This window comes from Eretmochelys imbricata, chromosome 13, assembly GCF_965152235.1.
Source record: "Eretmochelys imbricata isolate rEreImb1 chromosome 13, rEreImb1.hap1, whole genome shotgun sequence".
NCBI classification, from domain to species: Eukaryota; Metazoa; Chordata; order Testudines; family Cheloniidae; genus Eretmochelys; species Eretmochelys imbricata.
This window is the reverse complement of record NC_135584.1, coordinates 4,150,306-4,170,541: the sequence shown is the minus strand read 5'-3', so window position 1 is coordinate 4,170,541 and position 20,236 is coordinate 4,150,306. Positions and strand designations below refer to the sequence as shown.

Sequence of the window (20,236 nt, the reverse complement as noted above, 5' to 3'; positions counted from 1 at the left end):
GTAGTCCACTAGGCCTCCTTCTTCCGAGCCGCTGGCGCGGGCTGTCTCAGCCGGAGGAACTCCGTTTCCCAGGGTGCCCGGCGGGACGCGGGTGCCGCCCACCCAGGTGGGGGGCTGATACGGAGCCGTAGCAGGAAGCGGGGGGCTGCGGGGCCGCCGAGACCCGTCACCCAGGTAGGGGGCGGGGCCTTCACTGTCCCCCCGCTCGCCACCGGCCGCGGGGGGCTCGGGGCCTGGGTCCGGGTCGAGCTGGGGGGCCCCGGCGGGCGGGGATGGGTCGATGGGCACGGCCCAAATCCCTGCAGCCGGAGCCGGGTGACCCCGGGGATAGGGGCGGGAGGGGGAGTCTCTGGGCCCCGGCCCCAGCTCGGCAGCCGGAGCCGGGTGACCCCGGGGATGGGGGCGTGGGCTTGTGGGCCCTGCTGTAGACTCTGGGGGCTCTGTGAGATGCTGTGACTGCAGGCCTCTGGCTCCCAGGGAGAGGCCAACACCCCCTTGTCATAGGTGTGGAACGCAGGCACCTTCAGTCATCGAGCTCAGCCGCCTGCTCTCACAGGCCACCACATCATGTCCTCCCGTTCATAAACTTGAAGTGAACTTGGCCTCGGTTGGGCGAAGTGTGTGTGCGCACCCCTGCTAGGCACACCCCATGGAAGAGTGCTTGTTTGTACAGCAGGTTTCGGCGCAGCAGCCGTTGTTAGTCTGTATTCGCAAAAAGAAAAGGAGGACTTGTGGCACCTTAGAGCTCACTGGAGCTCACGAAAGCTCATGCTCAAATAAATTGGTTAGTGTCTAAGGTGCCACAAGTCCTCCTGTTCTTGTTTGTACAGCAGCCATCTGGCTTTGTCTGAGCCTGCCACCCTCACTCAGGGTACCGACTAGTCAGTTTCACGGTCTGGTCCTCATGCAGGTGGTGATGCAATGTGTATACTGCAAACACAGCAAGAGGAGGTCCTGCCGGGGAATGTTTGAATTCTGACAAGAAACTGTTTTCGTAGGTTTTTAAAACATAGGTCCTGTCTGCTCAGTGTAATCGTTAAGTGTGCCCCAGTATGTCTCATCAGAGTTAGGGGTTGCCCTCTGCATTCTTCGTCAAAATACCCCCTCTCTGCACATGTGTGGGTGCTACGCATCTGGCTGTCGCCCTTGCTTTGCGGCGGTAGCTACATTTCAGAGCGCTATCTAGACCAATACTCACGAGTGCTCAGCTCCCATTTAGTCACCAAAATAAGTGGTTAGATTTTTCAAAAATGGTCAGCGTGAGGGGTGCACATTAGGTGCTGAGAAAATCTCTTTGGAAAATCTGGCCATCGGTGTCGTGACAGAAGCTGCTGGGTGCTGAGCGTGTTTGAAAATCTGGGCCTATTTAGATGCCTAAACAAGAGTTGAAAATCCACCCCCAAGTATTGAGTTTGAGCACTTGAAAATCTGGCCTTGAATTCTTTTTAAGGTCTGTCTCCTACAGTCTGTGAGTTGCTCTGTGATCCCACAAGGTGAGGTGCTATATAAATATAAAATTGTATTATCATCTGGCAGTGAACAGAATTATACAGTTGAATGGAAGGCCCTGGGAAGACTTATTTGCTGATGTCTTGATATTTGTTGCAGGAGCAGGATGTATACACTGCTGTCTGGACTTTATAAGTACATGTTCCGTAGGGATGAGTACTGCATTTTGATCCTTGGGCTGGACAATGCGGGGAAAACGGTATGTGCTTTTAGTTACCCGTTAACATGGAGGGCACATGCAGCCCCACTCACTCGTCCCCAAAAACATAACTATGTTAGCACGGGCCAATTTCTTCCCTGGTGTCACTTCAGTTGTTTCAGTGGTGTTATCCCAAGTATGAATTTGACTCCCACACATCTAATTTTAGTACAATAAGCCTTCAGACACACACCAGCATGGGCTTTGCTAAGCGCATAATCACCTGTGAACTCTTCCATGGCTCTGTGCTATAGTGGAAAACTAAGGTCTGTGTTGTATTCTAAGATTTCATGGCGAATCCTGATCCAATAGGGGGAGAACAGGTCTTGGATAGGATTGTCCTTGCCAATAAAGAGTATATAATAGTAGCTAGTTTTATTTCTTCTTCCCTTTCAGACCTTCCTTGAGCAGACTAAAACCCGATTTAACAGGACCTACAAGGGGATGAGCTTATCCAAAATCACTACCACTGTGGGCTTAAACAGTAAGTGAATCTGTTTAGAGGTTCTTTGCTGCCTCAGACAAAGTTAGACAACAAGTGATCATTCCAAGAGTTTACACTGTGAAAATAGTTCCTGATAAGAGCGACCCTACCAACACACCCCCCACACACCTGCCCACGCATGCTTTAAAGAGCAAATGGACTTCTCCATCAGATGGAGAAAACATGCTGGATCTGAAGGCGAGTGTGCCTCATTTAGTGATGCTAAGCCAAATTCAGCACTGTAACACCATTGAAATTAGCCTGATTCTGATCTTATTTACACTGGGGTAACTCCACTGAAATCAATGGGTTTGTATCTGCTGATACAAAGGTCAGTTTAACCCACTATCTGCCAATGATAGGTACTGCTATCCTGCTGAGGATTAACACTGCTCTTCCAGCCTGCCTTCCCTCCTGTGGGACTATGCATGCCTGCCTGCTTTGGAGAACAGTCAGTCTGCATTGGGTTATTTTTTCTTCTTTCCCTGCTCTAGTTGGTACTATTGATGTGGGCAAAGCCCGGCTAATGTTCTGGGATCTTGGAGGACAGGATGAGCTGCAGTCCCTCTGGGACAAGGTAGGGGAAATAACTTCTCTATTTTAAATGTTTTGTGTCTCAGAGTTGCAGAGAAACAGGGATACTTTATAATTAGCCAGCCCTGCTCCTTAGCACTGACCCTTGTGCTGTTGTTCCACTTCTCTGTTTGAGAGAGTCACAAAAATTAATATTTAACAGTTACACGTATAGTAACTCCTCGCTTAATGTTGTAGTTACGTTCCTGAAAAATGTTAAGCGAATCCAATTTCCCCATAAGAATTAATGTAAATGGGGGGGGGGGTTAGGTTCCAGGGAAAATTTTTTTGCTAAATAAGACTATATTTTAATATATACACACACATACACAGTATAAGTTTTAAACAAACAATTTAATACTGTACACAGCAATGATGATTGTGAAGCTTGGTTGAGGTGGTGAAGTCAGAGGGTGGGATATTTCCCAGGGAATGCCTTACTGCTAAATGATGAACTAACACTTGGCTGAGCCCTTAAGGGTTAACACATTGTTGTTAATGTAGTCTCACACTCTACAAGGCAGTACAGAATGGAGGGTGGGGAGACAGGGCTGACCCCACTCTAAGTACATTGCCTTTTTAAGTAGATCAGCAACTTGAGACAGCAGCTACTGTCAGCAAGCTCCCTCCATCCTGAGCCCTGTCGTGTCCCTCCCCTGCTCTGTGGAAATGGGGTAAAGTAGCAGGGAGGAGGAGGGGGACACCCTGACATTAACACCCCTCTCCTACCCCCCCCCCAGCAAGCAGGAGACTCCGGGGGAGCAGCTCCAAGGCAGAGGGCGGGAGCAGCACATGGCAGTGTCGGGAGGGACAGCTGAACTGCTCAGCGCAGCTGGGCTGCTGCCACACAGGGAACTTAGGGGAGTGGGGAGCTGATGGGGGGCTGCTGGTCCACCCTACTTCCAAGGCCCCACCACTGGCTTCAAAGGGCTGCTCTTTCTGCAAGCAGTGAACAAAGCAGGCGGCTGCCAAACGATGTTACAAGAGAACATTGCGCAACTTTAAATGAGCATGTTCTCTAATTGCTCAGCAATGTAACAACATGAACTGGGACGACTTTAAGTGAGGAGTTACTGTAGATTTACAGACACTAACTACTTCTTACAGCACCCATGTCAGGTAAGTGCCACTATTCTCATCCCTATATAACAAGTAGAGGAAATTGGGGCAGAGCTTAATTAACCCAGAAGTTATGTGCACAAGATCACAGAGTGACGTGGTAGTCTAGCTTGGATAGCTTCTTAAAAGATAGGTTATAAAGTGTAAAATAGGGATATTGATACTGACTTTCATTGTGTAGTGCTTCTCATCCATAATCTAAAAGTGCTTTACAAGAGCTAGGTATTATTGCTCCAACAGGAGTTACGGGTTTGATGCAAAAATTATTGGGGGAGCTTCTCTTGCTTGTACTAGAGGAGGTCAAATAGTCCCTTGTGGCCTTAAAAATCTATGAAAGCCAGTATTAGAACTTAGGAATTTTTGGCTTGACCATGCCTCTTGGTTATTACAGCACTGTGAAAAAGTAATGTCTGTAACTGTTAGCAGCAGCAGTCTCCATCCCTAAGAGCCCTGCGTGCTGGGCACTAACCTCTCCGGCAGAGTCCTGTGTCATGTTATAACCTACATTGCCAGGAAGAATTATTACATACCCTTCACAATAGCATCTGGCTGCTGTCCAATGTAAAATTGAATAAATGTACCCGCAGGTCATCCAGACAAGCCACCTTTACTGTTGGGTGTACTTGTCTGACAAACGGATCCTCATAGCTACCAGATCAATAGTTAATAGAACACTTGACTAAACACCCTTTGTACCATGCTCTAAAAGCCACCCAATCCACGCTGTGGTGCTCTGTTGGGTGAGGCCAGCTCAACAGGTTCAAATCTGTTTCCTGGAATAAATGTAATGAGTTTTGTCATCTCTATGTAGCCCTTTGTGAATTTGTGCACATCTGAAAACATCCGCACAGCTGAGTACCACTGTCAGGCTCTGCTTAAGAGAGCCTGTGGCACTGGACTAGCACAGGGTACTGTACGTCGAGATTGAGATGTATTGGCAGAATTCAGTAGGAGGCCCACAACAGGAGGAGCAGGCAGTGCATCTTACCTGTCTGGATAGAGGAACTTCGGCAGATCTGCGTAGATGGAGCTTGCAAAATCAACTGCCGGGACCGTGCCTGGCTCTGGCTATTTGATCTTGGTCCATCTCTTTCATGAGTACCAAAAATCATATTAAATCCACATCAATGTTGAAAAGACAAGCAAGCATCCCCAACTGTTAGAGACTAACACCTGTGCTGTGATTTCAGTACTATGCTGAATCCCATGGGGTCATCTATGTTATCGACTCCACTGATGAAGAGAGGCTCTCAGACTCTAAAAGAGCTTTTGGTGAGTACGCTGGGCTTTTACTTGTAGTTATGTCCTTATCATTATATCCTGTGAAGACTTCCTTTTATTTCAGTCAAACCCCTTCCTGCCACTCTGATTGAAATATACAGTTGATTGTATTACGCATGTGACCACCTATGTGCATATCATGGCTTGCATACTTTGCAGGTATATGTTTTGAAATCAATGGGGCTGTTTGGGCGTGTTGCCTGTTCTGTCATTCAGACGTTGTTACTGACAAAACCTTTAGCTGTAGTCGCCTTTAGTTCTCTTGGATCTTTCCTTGGTCTTGTTTTCCTCGTCTTTCAGCATTTTGTCCCTTATTCCAAATGTAGCAAATTTTTTATAACAGGTGTTAACCTATCCAATTAATACCTGCATAAAATACTCAGTTGATCAAAGTAAAGGGTGGAAGTTGTGATGTTTTTGTGCCATGACTAATTTGGTTCTAGGTTTGATCAAAGTAAACAGTGATGCACATGGTGGCTTTCACTCCTGTCTATCCAGCCAAAGTAATTTTTGTATTTGGAGGAGTCTCTATATGTTCTAGAGTTACCTAGACATTGCCTGTTTCTGTGCTTTACAGAGAAAGTGGTCACCAGTGAAGCTCTGGAAGGGGTTCCCATACTGGTGTTAGCTAACAAGCAGGATGTAGAGGTAAGATCATCTCCTGACGTTCCACCCCCGTAGATTGTGTTCTCAACTGAGCAAATTTCTTGCATATTATTTTAGCTTAAAAAAGGTGGGCCGTGTATTCACTCTGCATTTGTTTCCTGCTCTTAGGCTGAGCAATGGCAATGCTTTCTTGCTATTCGACGTTATTGCTGTGAATTTGATTTTTCAAGTATTTTCCTCTCTCCCCTCCCCTCCCCTCCCCCCACATTGTAAAATGACTCTCTAGCAAATATTTCCATCTTTGCAGTAGCTGTCGTGTACTTTATGTGAACACCAACACAGTACAGGGCTGGTTTTTTTTAAATATTGACCTAATACAGCTGATCCAATTTTTGATGAGTAATAACACCCAGTGAAACTCGGTGCTCATGTAATCTCATACCGGTGTGACAAATCATGTGATGAGATGCTCTCGTTCTTCTTTCCTTGAACCAGACCAGCATTACTCAAAGAGACAGTCTCTGCTACAGTTTTCCATTGGAAAAAGCTGTGAATGGCAGAAGATTCAGCCTGTTTTTTCCTGGGTTTATAATTTCAAAACTCTCTTGGATATCTAGAATTACAGAATAGACCTACTGTAGTTTCAGATCAAATTGTGGATACTGTTTGAGTGACAGTTTGCTGTTCTAAGGAAATGTAAGACTTCTCTCTTTCCTTTTTGCATATGGTCTACCTGGAATTCCAAGAGCTGCAGTAACATCTGTTATCCTCTAGAGAGAGCCAGATACATTTTAATAAAAAAGGAGGACTTGTGGCACCTTAGAGACTAGCAAATTTGTTTGAGCATAAGCTTTCGTGAGCGACAGCTCTCTTCTGCGGAGCGCACTTGATGCATCCGCAGATCTCCAAACTTTGCCCACAGTTCTGAGCTTTTTAACTGAATGAGCTTCATTTCGAAATCTTCGACACCCATCCACTGAAATACAGACAAATCCAAGTCACTTTCGTTGAACTTTTCAGGTTTAATTATAAAAGAAAGCACTGGGCCAAATTGCTGGAAATCTTGAAATCTGTCAGAAAATTCTGATTCCAGTTCTTGTATGAACATTCTAATCTCAACGTCAAATGCAGTGCGCTGTTCCATGTGGCGCTGTTCCATGTGGCAAATCAGGACTTAAAAATATCCCAGTACAGTGGCACTGGAACAATTTTTGAGGTGGGGGTGATGAGCTGTGTCCCCTCTTGCCCCTGTCTGCACCCCTCACTGCCCCAGGCTGGGGCCAGCTGCAGAGAGGGCTGAGTGGGGCCGGCGGATGGAACCCCAGGCTGGCAGCGGAGCCCCCAGGACCGGTGGCCAGGACCTGAGCAGTGTCAGTGATACTGAAAATCAGCTCGCATGCCGCCTTTGGCACGCATGCCACCTTTGGCATACATGCCATAGGTTGCCTACCCCTGATCTAGAAGAATTAGTATGGGCCTGAGTGCCAGGGCCTCCTGAATTCTAGCCCTAGTTTTGCCACTGACGAGCTCTGTGACTTGGGAATGTCACTGAATCTCTTATTTCAGATTCTCTATCTGTAAAAGAAGCTGCTTTACTGTGGGGAAACTGGAATATAAGCTGCCATGAAACACTGTAATTTACACCAGGGCCCCATAATCCATTTCCATCTTCGCTCTCATATTCAGCCACTCACAACCAGTCATATACACTGGTTCCAAGAACTGTTCCAGTTTGCCCAGGCACTTCACAGTAACAGCATTTGGCATTGTCAAAAGCATAGAATGCAAGTTCAATGCAAGTAGGCTGCACCGTGCTCACCGGAGTGTGGGACCCCACCAATGGTACAATACAGCTTCTCTTAATATATCCGATGCATAGTCAGTGCTAAGTCTGAAGATTCAGATCAGAACTTTTTGCATTTAGACTGGCTGAAGACAGACTGGTTTGGTGACAGAGGTATGTAACCTCACAGTTTCTCCCACAAAGATATTTCAAGTGGTTTTGAGTGGGAATCCCTAATGTTTAGACAAGTTTACATTTTTTTGATTGCTTATCCTAGTAAAACCTGCATAAATGTGAGCTTACGCTCTTTTTCCTGTGTGACTGGGGTGATAAAAATGTCAGTGTCATGGGAAAATTGTGAGGCTGAAACTTCATGCAAAAAACATTTTATTTTGGAAAATGTGACCTGCCCATTTATAACGTATTCTGAGTATGGGCTGTGGTATGTAAATCTAGGGAGATGTGGTCATTACAAGGGAATCATTTGACATTTCTGAAAATGAAGTCTGAAACCCCAGAGCTTTGGAGAGCCCCCATTTTTTTCTGATAGGCCTTACAAAAAGAGATGGGAGGAGTACTGGTGGATAGCTGTGTGTTCATGGAGTTTGGTGATCTTGCCTCGTAGTTGTTAGTGGTGCAGAATTTAGGAAATTTGCCTCTTCCTGCCCCTACTGGCAATTCCAATTTTTGATAATACCTAGTTTATGTAGCACTTTTCAGCAGTAGATCTCAACGTGCTTAATAAAGGAGGCTTGTATTAATATCCTCATTTTATGTATGGGAAACTGAGGCACAGAGGCAGTGACTTGCCAAAGGTCAGCTAGCCTCTCAGTGGTAGAGCCAGGAATAGAACCCAGGTCTGAGTCCCAGGCCAGTGCTGTATCCACTAGGAAACACTGATTCCCTACTATTTTAACCTATCCATAAAATAAGATTATATTCTAGGAAGCCAAGAATACCATGGCAGATCGGGTATGCTGGTCATGCATTTTCTTTTCTTTAAATGTTTCTCACTGGTAGCGTTGCTACCCATCCTGGAATTAGCAGAACAGTCCCAATCTTATTCCTATCCTTCTAGTCAGTTGCTCATGAGGCATTTAAAGAGCCCATATTTATTTCAAGCATATTCCCGACACTGTGGCTCTGCGACATCACTGTCTTTTTCCAGTCAAGGACATGAAAATAGACAGGGTCCCTTCAGGTGCAGCACTTCCCCTGGAGCCCTCTCTAGATCCTTCGTAAAAGGATTTAAGCCTGCTCCTAAGATTTAAAAGCAAGACCATTCTGGGAAGTGACTGTGTCTTGGAAACAGCCATTCTTCGTAAAAGGGATTTTATGGAATTTACTGTTTATGGAGAGTTGAGATGCAGATTTATTCCTCAAGTGAAAACAGTTTCTGCAGTTGTGTGACTTTGCTTTGAAATAACTAATGAATCTGACCTTTCCAGGGCAGTCTTTGTGTGGGTTGTATTGTTGTAATGACATGCTATCCTGTGTGCTTACTGATCTGATTTCCATCACTTTGTTCTTAGTTTAGATGGTTTTACGTCAGAAACAAAATGACGTTCTAAAACATCTCTTTGCAAGCATGGGGGGAAAATAATCTTAAACTATGCTGACGTTCTCTCCCAAGCACAAAACATTCAAATGTGTCTGGCCGAAAGGAATGGTTTTCAGGATCCCAATTCATGCCTTCCTTTTGGAGGCTGTAATAAAGCAACTACTCTGTCAAAAGTGGTGTATCCTTGTATCAACAACCTACTGCTGACCCCGCTGCTGTTCTTCCTCTTGAGACAAAGTGTGATTAAATCCTCAAAGCAGATTCTTCATCCTAGTGCACTAGCTGCTTAATGTAGTCAGCATAAACCCTGCCTTGGTTTTCCTCTGACCTGCGTTTCCATTGAGGGTCAATGATTGCCTGGTTCTATAAGTCACAATAAGTAACCATCATTGCGGGGCCAACAAGAAAGAGAAGTGACCGAAATAGTGTGTAAAAGTTGTTCCTAGCCTCCTGGATGACTACAGCATTCAAAACTACTATTGAGGTGGAGCCTCTCCAAGTTTGTTCGTGCCATGAGTGGTGAAAATATCTCCCCCCAAGTCCTTCGTAGAGATCTGGACACAGTGAAGTAGACTGACGCTCTGGGCCTCTACATCACAGCACAGAAGGGCTTCCAATGGCTAAACATGTGAAGTTAATAGATCATGGAGAATGGCCACCCATAGGGGGCTGGTGTGCATGTCCGTTGGAACTACAGTGCTTTTGAAAAGCCTCCAGGCTGGCTATTTTGCACTGGACAGAGGGAGCAGCAGTGAAGATGGTCTTTATTTCTCATCCTGCTTTCTTTTGTTCTGGCCAATCCTCCAAAGCCTGTGAGTGGGAGCCTGGGATATCTTCTGAAAGCCAAATCAGTTTCCAGCTTATAGTGAGTCTAAGGCCACGTCTACACTACCCGCCGGATCGGCAGGTAGTGATCCATCTATCCGGGATCGATTTATCGCATCTAGTGTAGACACGATAAATCGATCCCCGATCGCTCTGCCGTCTACTCTGGAACTCCACCAGGGCGAGAGGCGGAAGCGGAGTCGACGGGGGAGCGACGGCCGTTGATCCCGCGCCACGAGGACGCGAAGTAAGTGATTCTAAGTCGATCTAAGATATGTCGACTTCAGCTACACTATTCTTGTGGCTGAAGTTGCGTATCTTAGATCGATTCCCCCCCTCATGGCGTAGACCAGGCCTAATATCAAACTAACCTGGTGTTGTAGCGGTGTCCACTGTACCACCATGGTAAGGGTCAAGACTGTAAAGTCTTGTCCCTTCGGCAGGGGTTGGATGAGAGAAGTCCCACACTACTGTTGTAGCATTGCCTCTCTGTTGAGCGGGATCAGATGGAAGCCAACAAGCAAGGCCTCAAGAAGTGGAGGAGAAACCAGTGATGCAGAGTCTGGCTATATTCCACGTGTAATCTGTTGACTGTAGTGACACGCATACCAGTCCTGGATGCCAGATGCCAGCAGTCTCTTCTTTCAGCAGTCTCAGCCCAGCACCAAAGCCTGATTCCCAGGGAGCAACTTTGCCTTTAGAATTGACTCGAACCAGAGCCCACAGCAGAGAGCAAATGCTCCTGCTTTGCACACCACTCCCTCTATCCCAGAACCTTAGGCAGCCACAATCTAACACGAAAAGAAAAGGAGTACTTGTGGCACCTTAGAGACTAACCAATTTATTTGAACATGAGCTTTCGTGAGCCACAGCTCACTTCATATCCGATGAAGTGAGCTGTAGCTCACAAAAGCTCATGCTCAAATAAATTGGTTAGTCTCTAAGGTGCCACAAGTACTCCTTTTCTTTTTGCGAATACAGACTAACACGGCTGTTACTCTGAAACCAATCTAACACGAGTATTTCTTCCAAGACAAAAGTTGCTTGTGCACAGAGAAAAAGAACTTGGCAGGCTGGGTGTAACAACAGCAGTAGGTGATGTCTGCTGTAACAATAGTGTGCCTTACCGGCCTGTTTGGATCAGGACAAGTGAATTCATTGAAGTCGGTATACCTTGGGCCTCGCTCGCTGGTGCGGTACAGTTAGAACGCTTGGGGTTGTGATGATGCGTGGGCTGTAGATGTACCTACGCTAGAGGGAGGGGGGAGATTGAAGGGGGAATATGCAGTTGAGAGGTAAAAGCCCCCTATTACTTAAGGCCTAGATCCTGTCATTCAGGAGAGTTTCTACAGATGGGGGTAGCAGGGGTGCATATGTGCATGTGCCCCCTCTGCTCTATCCCAAAATACTAGTCCAGGCAGTAGAACTGTTTTCTTCCCTGAGCTCCAGATCATAACACAGAGCATCCTACAGGGCCCTCTCGCCTCTTCACTTGCATCTTACTGTTCCTTGGAATTTTTCAAAGATTCTGAAAAGTCACATCGGACATTATAGCCAAATGAGTCAGTGCTCTGTCTACCCACAAGCCTTCCGTGGAGAATCTGATGTAGCTTATCAAAACATGATAAGCTGAATGGTGTCCCTTCAACGTGAGTTACCTCAGAGGTTTTAATGTCCAGCAGCTTAGCATTGCAAAGTCGCACTTTCCAAATAAAAAAAAGGTCATGTTACAGTAAATACTACGCATTTCCTAGTGGGCAATTCCTGGTAGGCAGCGCTCTTCATCTTCACTAGTACGGATCTTGGCCTGAATTTCCATTTGTCAGGAGGTGATTAGCTCTGCCCTTCTCTTTGCTCAGTGAACATTGTGCCTGAGAGAATGCCTACAAAATCTGTAGGGGCGCAATCATTTCAGTGTGGTGGTGTCTCACTCACCTTCCAGACCCTCTGTTGTGAGTTCTGCCTCTCCAAGGGCCCGTCTGACTCACAACGCAGTTAGGGTTCGAGTGAGCCACACAACAGGTGACTGGACGTATCGTATTTACACGTTGCAGCCGATTAAAGAAGCGGAGAGTTGATTGTTATGGCTCCACGGCTGGCGAACTGTAGCATATGGTCTAAGCCAGGGGTCTCAAACTCAATTTACCTTTGGGCCAGTGCCAGTCCTCAAATCCTCCCAGTGGGCCAATGATTTCACTCATGTTGCCCAGAACTCGCCCCCCAAAACTCCAGCCCCTGCCAGCCTAAGGCTCTGGGAGGGAGTTTGGGTGGGGGAGGAGGTCTGGGGTAGAGGATTGGGGTGCAGGCTCTGGGAGGGAGTTTGGGTGCAGAAGGGGTGAGAGGTTGGGCTCTGGGAGGGAGTCTGGGGTGCAGGCTCTGGGATGGAGTTTGGGTGCTGGGTGCAGGCTCTGGGCTGGGGCAGTGGGTTGGGGGTGGGATGGGCTGGGGATGCAGGCTCTAGGAGGGGGGTGGGGGTGCAGCACTTACCTGGGGTTCTTGGGTGGGCTGGGGGGCTTCCGCACGTGGCTTCCCCCAGGCACTGCCCCCACAGCTTCCCATTGGCTGCAGGGGCGCTCGGGGCAGGGGCAGCGCGCAGAGGCACAGCCCGGGGCTGCAGGGAAGGTCCGGCAGACATGTGGAGCAAGCAGGCAGAAGCTGCTCAGCTCCACTGCGCAGCTGGTGCCCTGGGCGCGATGCATGGTGGGCCGGGGGGGAGCACCTGGGGGTGGCAGGCAGGGCCAAGGGAGAGACCCGGCCCCAAAATTGCTGGAGGCCTGCGGGCCACATTGGGGAGGTTCTTGGGCTGCAGATGGCTGTGGGCTGAGAGTTTGAGACCCCTGGTCTAAGTAGTACAGTGGATTTGTACACTCACCTTTTGCAGCTGGAGAGCAGGAGTTCAAAGCCCAACTTGGGGCACAAGAGAAAATGGTTTCCTATTAGTCCTGGTTGGCTCACTAGAAATTGCACAATTAGCTGTCACTGTTCAAGTGCAAGACAGGGCTAGAATAGCAAGGGGAGGTGCACAAGGCCACAGTCAGGGGCATTGGCTGAGCTGGGCAGGGAAACGCATGCTAACCCTGGCTCCAACTGCCAATAGCCTCTCGCTTTCAGGAGCACTGAAGAATAATGGTACTCCCTTCCAGCACTCCTCCTCAGAGGACTCCCCTATGTTAACCATGCAACGCCTCAGTGCGCTGCAATAGGTATCAAGGATCATTATCCCCATCTTGCAGACAAGGAAGATGGATTTTCATCTGGCGGGCACAATCTGCACAAATTATGCCTGTAGTGTTTTTTCCTTGTCTGCATTAATTGTGAGCGCAAAATCCTGCTCCTTGGGCAGATAAAGTCCTGATTTGCTCCTTGAACAAGATACTTAACTGGCTCAAAAGTAGGTCTGAGCCTGTAACTAGCTGCAGGTTCAAACTATGCTTGCAAAGAGGGAGGCTGGGCTAATGCCTAGTTAAAAATAAAGCACTGAAATGACCTGTCCAGGACTACTAAGAGAGCATCAGTGTTGGAACAGGAATTACAGCGTATGAGATCCCGGCTCCTAGACTTTACTTAGGCCACCACATGTCGTCATCACATCTCCTCTTTTCCACCCTCCTGCTCTAATTTAGAAATGTGGAAGCTCTGAACCAAATCACTTCCTGTGGCTAACGTTCATGTGTACATTAATCACGTTTTAATTAAACTTCTCAAGTCTGTTCATGTCTTTTAGAGGCTTTTTAATTAATCACTGCTGGTTTCTGGAGCCTGAGCTCCAACTGTCTTTTGCACAAGCATGTAAGAAAATGTCAATGTGGCAGTTAGCAAGCAGGACACAGATAATTATGAGATCATGGCTTTCCATTGACAGTCTGTGTCACTGAGGGAAGCCAGAGCGAAAATTTCAACAGCTACGCTTTCATTTGACCCTAACGCTTTCTAAAGTTTCTGTAATCTGTGTCTGATTAGCAGCGACGGGAACGAGAGGTGAGAACTACAGGATTCCAGTGGTGCCAGGAGGAGGGGAGAACCAAAGGTCTCTTGCCATTCTGATCCGAGAGGTCGTAATCTGAAAGCCTGATTCATTAGTCTGAGAAGGGTAAAGCTTCCTCATGGCAATGTTGTGTCGGGGAAGGTTAGGAGCAGGGTAGGTCACGTTGGCCTCCTCTTCTTTTTATTCACTTACATGTTCTAAAATCCACTCCTCCTAGCAGTCTGGGCACGTGGACAATGTACCTGCACCCAAGAACTGGTCAGCCTATGTCAACCGAGAACAAACTGACCCAGTGGCATAGAAAGTATGCAGGCAAAGTGAGTCTGAGTCACGGGCCCACTAACAAGAATACACTACTCCCTGCCAGAAGAAAAGTCTAGGGAGGCCACATTAGCTAATGGAAATGTTGCAGAGACGTGAGCTGAGATGACATTTGAGCCGTTTTCTTTGAGTTCCACTAGTGCACTCAGTGCTGAGGAAACACCATCTCTTTCCCAGGGTCTGCTACAGAAACAGACAAAATGGTTCCTTTGTGTCTAGGATTCTGGCCAGAGCTGGGGTTGGTGCAGGCCCCCTGTTGAGGTGGTTTTGGAAAGGCTTTGTGAAGTCCAGGTGTTGTAGGGAGTGATTTGGAGGAGGAGGGCTTGTTTGGTGGATGGGAAGAGGGAGTCTTTCCATGCACATGGGATGGAAAAGGATACAGAGGGTGCTCTGCTCTGTACTTCACTCCACAGGGGATATCGGTCTGTGTCACTAACCCATTGCACAATTTGGCATGACAGTTTCTGCCTCGGAGAGGCCTGTGCCTTAGAGAGCCAGGTTTACGTACCTAAATATAGACGTGTCTGAAGCTAGTGAGGTCATTTCTATACTTTCAAAAACACTAAAGCTCACTCCAAAGGCTAGATCATTCAGTTTCAGATGGAAAGAAAGCAGGGTGAGGCTGTGATGCTCTGGTTAGCTGAGGCTGTGATGCTCTGGTTAGCGATGGTCAGAGAGCAGAGTTCAAGTGGAGCACCCTGGACAACAGCTGAAAACCTCTCTGCTTTCAGTAGGAGGTGGAATACTGGAAACTGCTCTGGGCACAGTAGGATCCATTTCAGGAAGGTGGGCCAATGATCTCTATTGTAGCATATGAGGCTTATATTTTATGGCTTCCCTTACAGACCTGTCTGTCAATCCCTGACATCAAGACAGCCTTTAGTGACTGCATTAACAAAATTGGGAGGAGAGACTGCCTGACGCAGGCCTGCTCAGCTCTCACTGGGTAAGTGTGGGTTTGGACAGTGTCCTGGGGAAATACTGCCGCAACCGAGTGTACGTTGCTAGAATGAGCTAACCACGTGCAGGGTGCTCAGAGAAGCGGGGCAGGGGAAAGGAGGACAGCATTGTGGGCCTAGGGATTTCTGTGTGCACTGCTCGTCTGCACTAAAAGCAGGTACCCTCCCTGGTTCACGAACTTGCTTAGTGCTATAGGACCTTGAGACTTTGGATTGTGCAACAGTTGGTGACGGCTTTATTGCCTAATGACGCAGCACCATGATCCCAGTTGCATGAGTTAACTTTTCCGTAAGGCATTTTCCACAGAAAACCAAATGGGAATATGACTGCGTTTGTGACTCTTGGCAGTGGGAGGGGTGGGTGGGTGGGTGTCTGTTCTCAGAAAAAGAGAAGTAACTACCCTCTTGCCATCCTTCTGGTTTCTCAGGCAGGAGATGTACTTACATTTCAAAGTAGATAGGCCTGAGAACAATACTGCAGCATGCGTGCACAGGTGACTGAGGTGCTGCTTGTGTTTAGAACAAGGGGGTCGAAGTCAGGTGATCACCCAGTGTAACCTTGGGAAAAAAAATCACTTAACTTCTCCAAATGTTGCCCTCTGTTCTGTGGGGCTAACAATCACTACCTACTTTGTATAAAGCTCTTAGGATGAAAAGTATTACTCTGTATAAATGCAAAGTCCTATTATGAGTGGTTAGAAAAGGCTACAATGCAGGCTCTGAATCCAGTTCAGGTCGAGCGTACCCTGCCAGCTTTGGTTAGTTGGCAGCAATGCTTTGCAAGCCTATGGTAGGAATACCAGAGAGAGCAGGAGAAAAGAACCTTCTCAAATAGGAGAGCTACTGATGTAACCCTTGCACAGAAGTAATTTCCACCAAGGAAATGAACAAAAGCTCGGTATCTAGGTGATGCCTAGAGCAGGAATGGGTGCCAACAGCCATGTGAAATGCAGCCTTTCCAGTTCCCAGAGTTGTGCCCAAACACTCTGATCTCTGCGGAATTTTCTTCCCAAGTGTTGTTCTGAGTTTGGGGTTTGAACTAATGGAAAATTAATTGAGAAACTCAAACGGTGCTGAAGCCTGGCAGAGCTGTGAGTACCCAATCACAAAGGGGGGCCCTGCAAACTGGACTCAGGTGAGTCTGGGAGGTTTGCAGACCTGGGCATAGAGCTGGCCAGACATCAGAGTAAAGTCCCTACCCTGCCGAACGTTGAGTGATTTGATTTGATGCTTTGCATGAGCCTTTCACGCAGCCGCTAACTACCAGCAAATTGGATCTAAAACATGGTGTACGAGCTGGGACCCACATCAAAAGGCATAAACAGGGAACCGAAGAGAGGAATATTTTTAAAATTTGATGCATACAACTGAATCCTGTTCCTCAGATGCGTGAGGAGCCAGTGTAATAATCCAAATGAAGGATTGCAGGGAATAGAGAGAACTAAACATGCTGGGGTGGGTGGTAGGCATGGCTTGGCATGGAGGGGCCATGACTGCTTTTTGTCTTGTGTTTCCTCAGCAATGGGGTGAACGAGGGAATTGAGTGGATGGTGAAATGCGTGGTGAGGAACATTCACCGGCCCCCCAGGCAGAAGGACATCACGTAAGAAGGTGCTGGGTAACTGAGGCCTGGACAGCTTCTTCCCATACAGACTGCTCTCTCTACAGAAGAAGGTCCACAGGACTCCTATTACACCTGATTCTTTCGTTGTTTGTTTGTTTGTTTTTTGGAGGCAAACATTCTTTTTCTCTATCTAAAAAGAACTGTAAGAGCAAAGGATTTGGACTAGAAAACGTTTCTAGTGTTGTGTATTAATCCCTTGGCCTGAGAGCACGCAGCCTTCACAGATACTGAGTGGTAACTCATGCTGCAGCCAGGCTGTGCAACTGCAGAGGATTTAGAGATTTGAACTTCATCGCTTTAGGCTGTGGGATGTATGATTCTTGGGTTCTTAATCTAATAGATGCTAGAGGCCAGTTCATTGGATTCTCATGTTCCAGTCACTGATGGAAGCTACTTCCAAACCTTAATTGTATCAAAGGTGGTAGCTCTGTGTGTGTGAAGGACAGAGGGGAAAGGTCTGCACTCCACCACCCCAGTGATCATTGGAGGTGGTATTACTGGCCTTATTTATGCAGTTGTTAATGCAATGGGTAGGGTCAATGTTGATTATAGTTCTATTTCCACTGTGGCAAAGTGAGCTGTGACTGTACAGTACCGCGGAGATGGAAGCCAGCACCCCAGCAGCTGCGTGATGGCATGTAAGCTCACAATGGGCTATTTTAACTGGAAAATGACCTTCAGAAGTGTCGCCTCGTGTTGATTGTCAATAGCACTATTGTGCTGTCTGTCTAACTGAGAGAATACCTGGTGTCTGTACTGTAATTAGGAGGGATTGAGGCCCTCTATATGTGTGTTCCAGGATGAAAGCTGTGCCTGTAAGCTGGGTGGGATAAGTATACAATAAAGCTTCATGCTGCTCTGCCTGTCTCCCTTGCTGATGTAGTTGTTTAATAGGCCTCCACACTAAAGAGTTGGTGGCAATCGCCCTTTGCAGCAGGCTTCTGGTCACTGGAAATGAAATAGAACGCAAAAATGCCACTCTCCCAGCCAAAGCCCAGGCCCGTTGGGTGCCTGCTAAAGTGATCATAAACTATTAATGAGTCAGCACCTTCACAAGTGCTCCGTGAATTCCTCTTCTGAAACAAGACACTTGAGTGAAGTTTATGAGGTGTTGGCAGGGGTGACTGGGTGCTGTGGCTATGCTAATATCTGGACATGAATGAGTGATAATTTCACAAGAAGGTAAAGTGGCATTTGTTTAAACATTTGATGCATTGCATTAACGTGCCAAGTTCCTCTGAGGTTTTTCTGTGTAGTTTAAACTGAAAGCTGTGAGATAAAGGCTACAACTAATCCACTCACCTCCAGGACAAGGGGCTGAACCAGCTCTGAGCACCCTGTAAGAACCTGAGGACACAGTGACGTCAGTGGAAGCTGTACGTGCACACTGGAGAGTAGGCGCAGACCTATGCCAGCAGTGATGGGAAAGGGAGTTCAGAAAGATCGTCATCCCATAAAGTAGGATTTTGGCAAATAGTCCTTTTGGAGTGGGAGGGGCTAGGGGTTGTTTTTTCAAACAGGCTGAACCCTATCTAATCCAATGAACCAGATCTGACAGATGTGAGTCCTGTCCCTTAATGTACTACTGGAACCATGGGAATGAGGGTGGTATAAGGGGGGAGGGATAGCTCAGTGGTTTGAGCATTGGCCTGCTAAACCTAGGGTTGTGAGTTCAGCCCTTGAGGGGGCCACTTAGGGATCCAAGACAAAAATTGGGGATTGGTCCTGCTTTGAGCAGGGGGTTGGACTAGATGACCTCCTGAGGTCCCTTCCAACCCTGTGATTCTGTGTGAACCTCTAAAGAATAGCTGGGTTGGCTGCTGCAACAGCCTAATGCTATATTGGAAGCATAGATCTGAATCACTGAGAACTGACTGCCTTTGAATTAATCTTTTCTGACAACATCTCAAACCCTGCGGTGAGAGTGTTTAATAGTGGATGTGTTGGCAAATGCTGTGTTTTTTCTACAGCTGACCATAGCCCCAAGATCTGCAGAGAGCGGGGAATGTACCAAGAATCCTGACCACTAGCTGCATAATGGAAAAATCCACTGATGCACAGGCCTTCTCACACAGAGCCCAGGACTGTGTGTTACAGGATGCATGTAAAGGGCTACAAACAAGGCATGAACCTATTGCAGAAGATGTTGAGAGCTATATTGTTTGCACTTAACCCAGGGTAGGTGCAGAGTATATCCACTGCAGACAGTAGGATTATTCTGAATTTACCCCACTAAATGGGAGCAGAATTTGGGCCATTTGGCTTTTGACGTGATCCCAGTTTGGAGAAGGGGAAAAGCCAGCGTGTCTGGATGAGTTACAGGAACAGTTTCAGGAGGCTGCATCACTGTTCGCAGCACCATTGTGGGATTTCTTCCCTCTTGCACCAATAACTGATGTTAGCTCGTTGTTTACACAGCAGGGGAAGGGAACAGGTGTGAAGTGGCCTTGCTAAGGAGGAGCACAGCAGTTACAGATTTCTTCTTCCTTTAAAACAGAAAAACCTCCTTGGAGGTGTTCTCAGCTGCCCGGACTCTCCATCTCTGTGCTGAGGAAAGAATAAAGAGGGAAGGGTGAAGTGAAGGAGAATGTTTTCTCAGACAGCAGTCCAAACGTCCCTCTTCCTTTAGGAAATTCCAGCAGACCCCTGCAGCACGTAACAACGCTACACAAGATGTCCGGGGGAAAAAGAAAATTCTTTACTTGAAACTCATGGGGAACTGGAGACTGAGTGTAATCACTCAGTTTGAATGTAGCCAGGGCCCCAGGCCTGAAACAGCCTGGCTCAGAAGAGCCAGACTCCAGTAGATTTAACACAGGGCCTACAGATTCTGTTCACCAGCAGTAAGGTGGTCTAACCATAACTGCCTTCTCATGCACAGTCTGTTGCTCAATGGAACACTTGCCGTAGTGAAAGAGAGACAGCTGGAATGCAGAATTGCTCCAGTGGTTGAATTCATTGAAATTCTCAACCTTAAACTGTGTGAGACAAAGCCACTGAAGGGATCTAGGTGCCCAAGCCCCATTAAAATGAATGGGACTTGGGGATTCAGATAGCCCAGGCAGCTTTGAAAATCTGAGTGTTTTTAGTGCATTGGTTTAGGCCTGTTCCTCTCCGGGACAGAGAGGCCAACAGGCACAGTGACATAAGTGAAACAGCAGATAAAAGGAGACCTGCCTATTTGGTGTTTTTTTTACTGAGCAGTTGCTTTGCACAGAGTTATAAGGAATAGGCCCTTTCTGTTTAAGTGGATGCCAGGGGCATTTCAGCCTTTCTACCACTCTCCCTTTCCCTGTGGATGTTGGGAGGATGGTGTCTCATTCCTAAGCCAAAGCCATAATTGTTCTAACATCCAGAAAGTACAGTCCAGCCTGAAGGGCAGAATAACTTCCTCCTTCGCTGCAGTC

General features: G+C 47.3%; 1 protein-coding gene across 1 annotated transcript; it reads left to right on the top strand.

Moving 5' to 3' along the window:
- Nucleotides 1-15: 15 nt before the first annotated feature.
- On the top strand, nt 16-17,696 carry ARFRP1 (ARF related protein 1). Its single transcript, XM_077831808.1, has 8 exons — nt 16-174; nt 1,609-1,708; nt 2,105-2,192; nt 2,687-2,769; nt 5,075-5,156; nt 5,743-5,813; nt 15,092-15,192; nt 16,725-17,696. Exons 2-8 carry the CDS (start codon nt 1,616-1,618, stop codon nt 16,810-16,812), a joined length of 606 nt encoding a protein of 201 aa, XP_077687934.1. The 5' UTR covers nt 16-174; nt 1,609-1,615; the 3' UTR covers nt 16,813-17,696.
- The last annotated feature ends 2,540 nt before the right edge of the window (nt 17,697-20,236 follow it).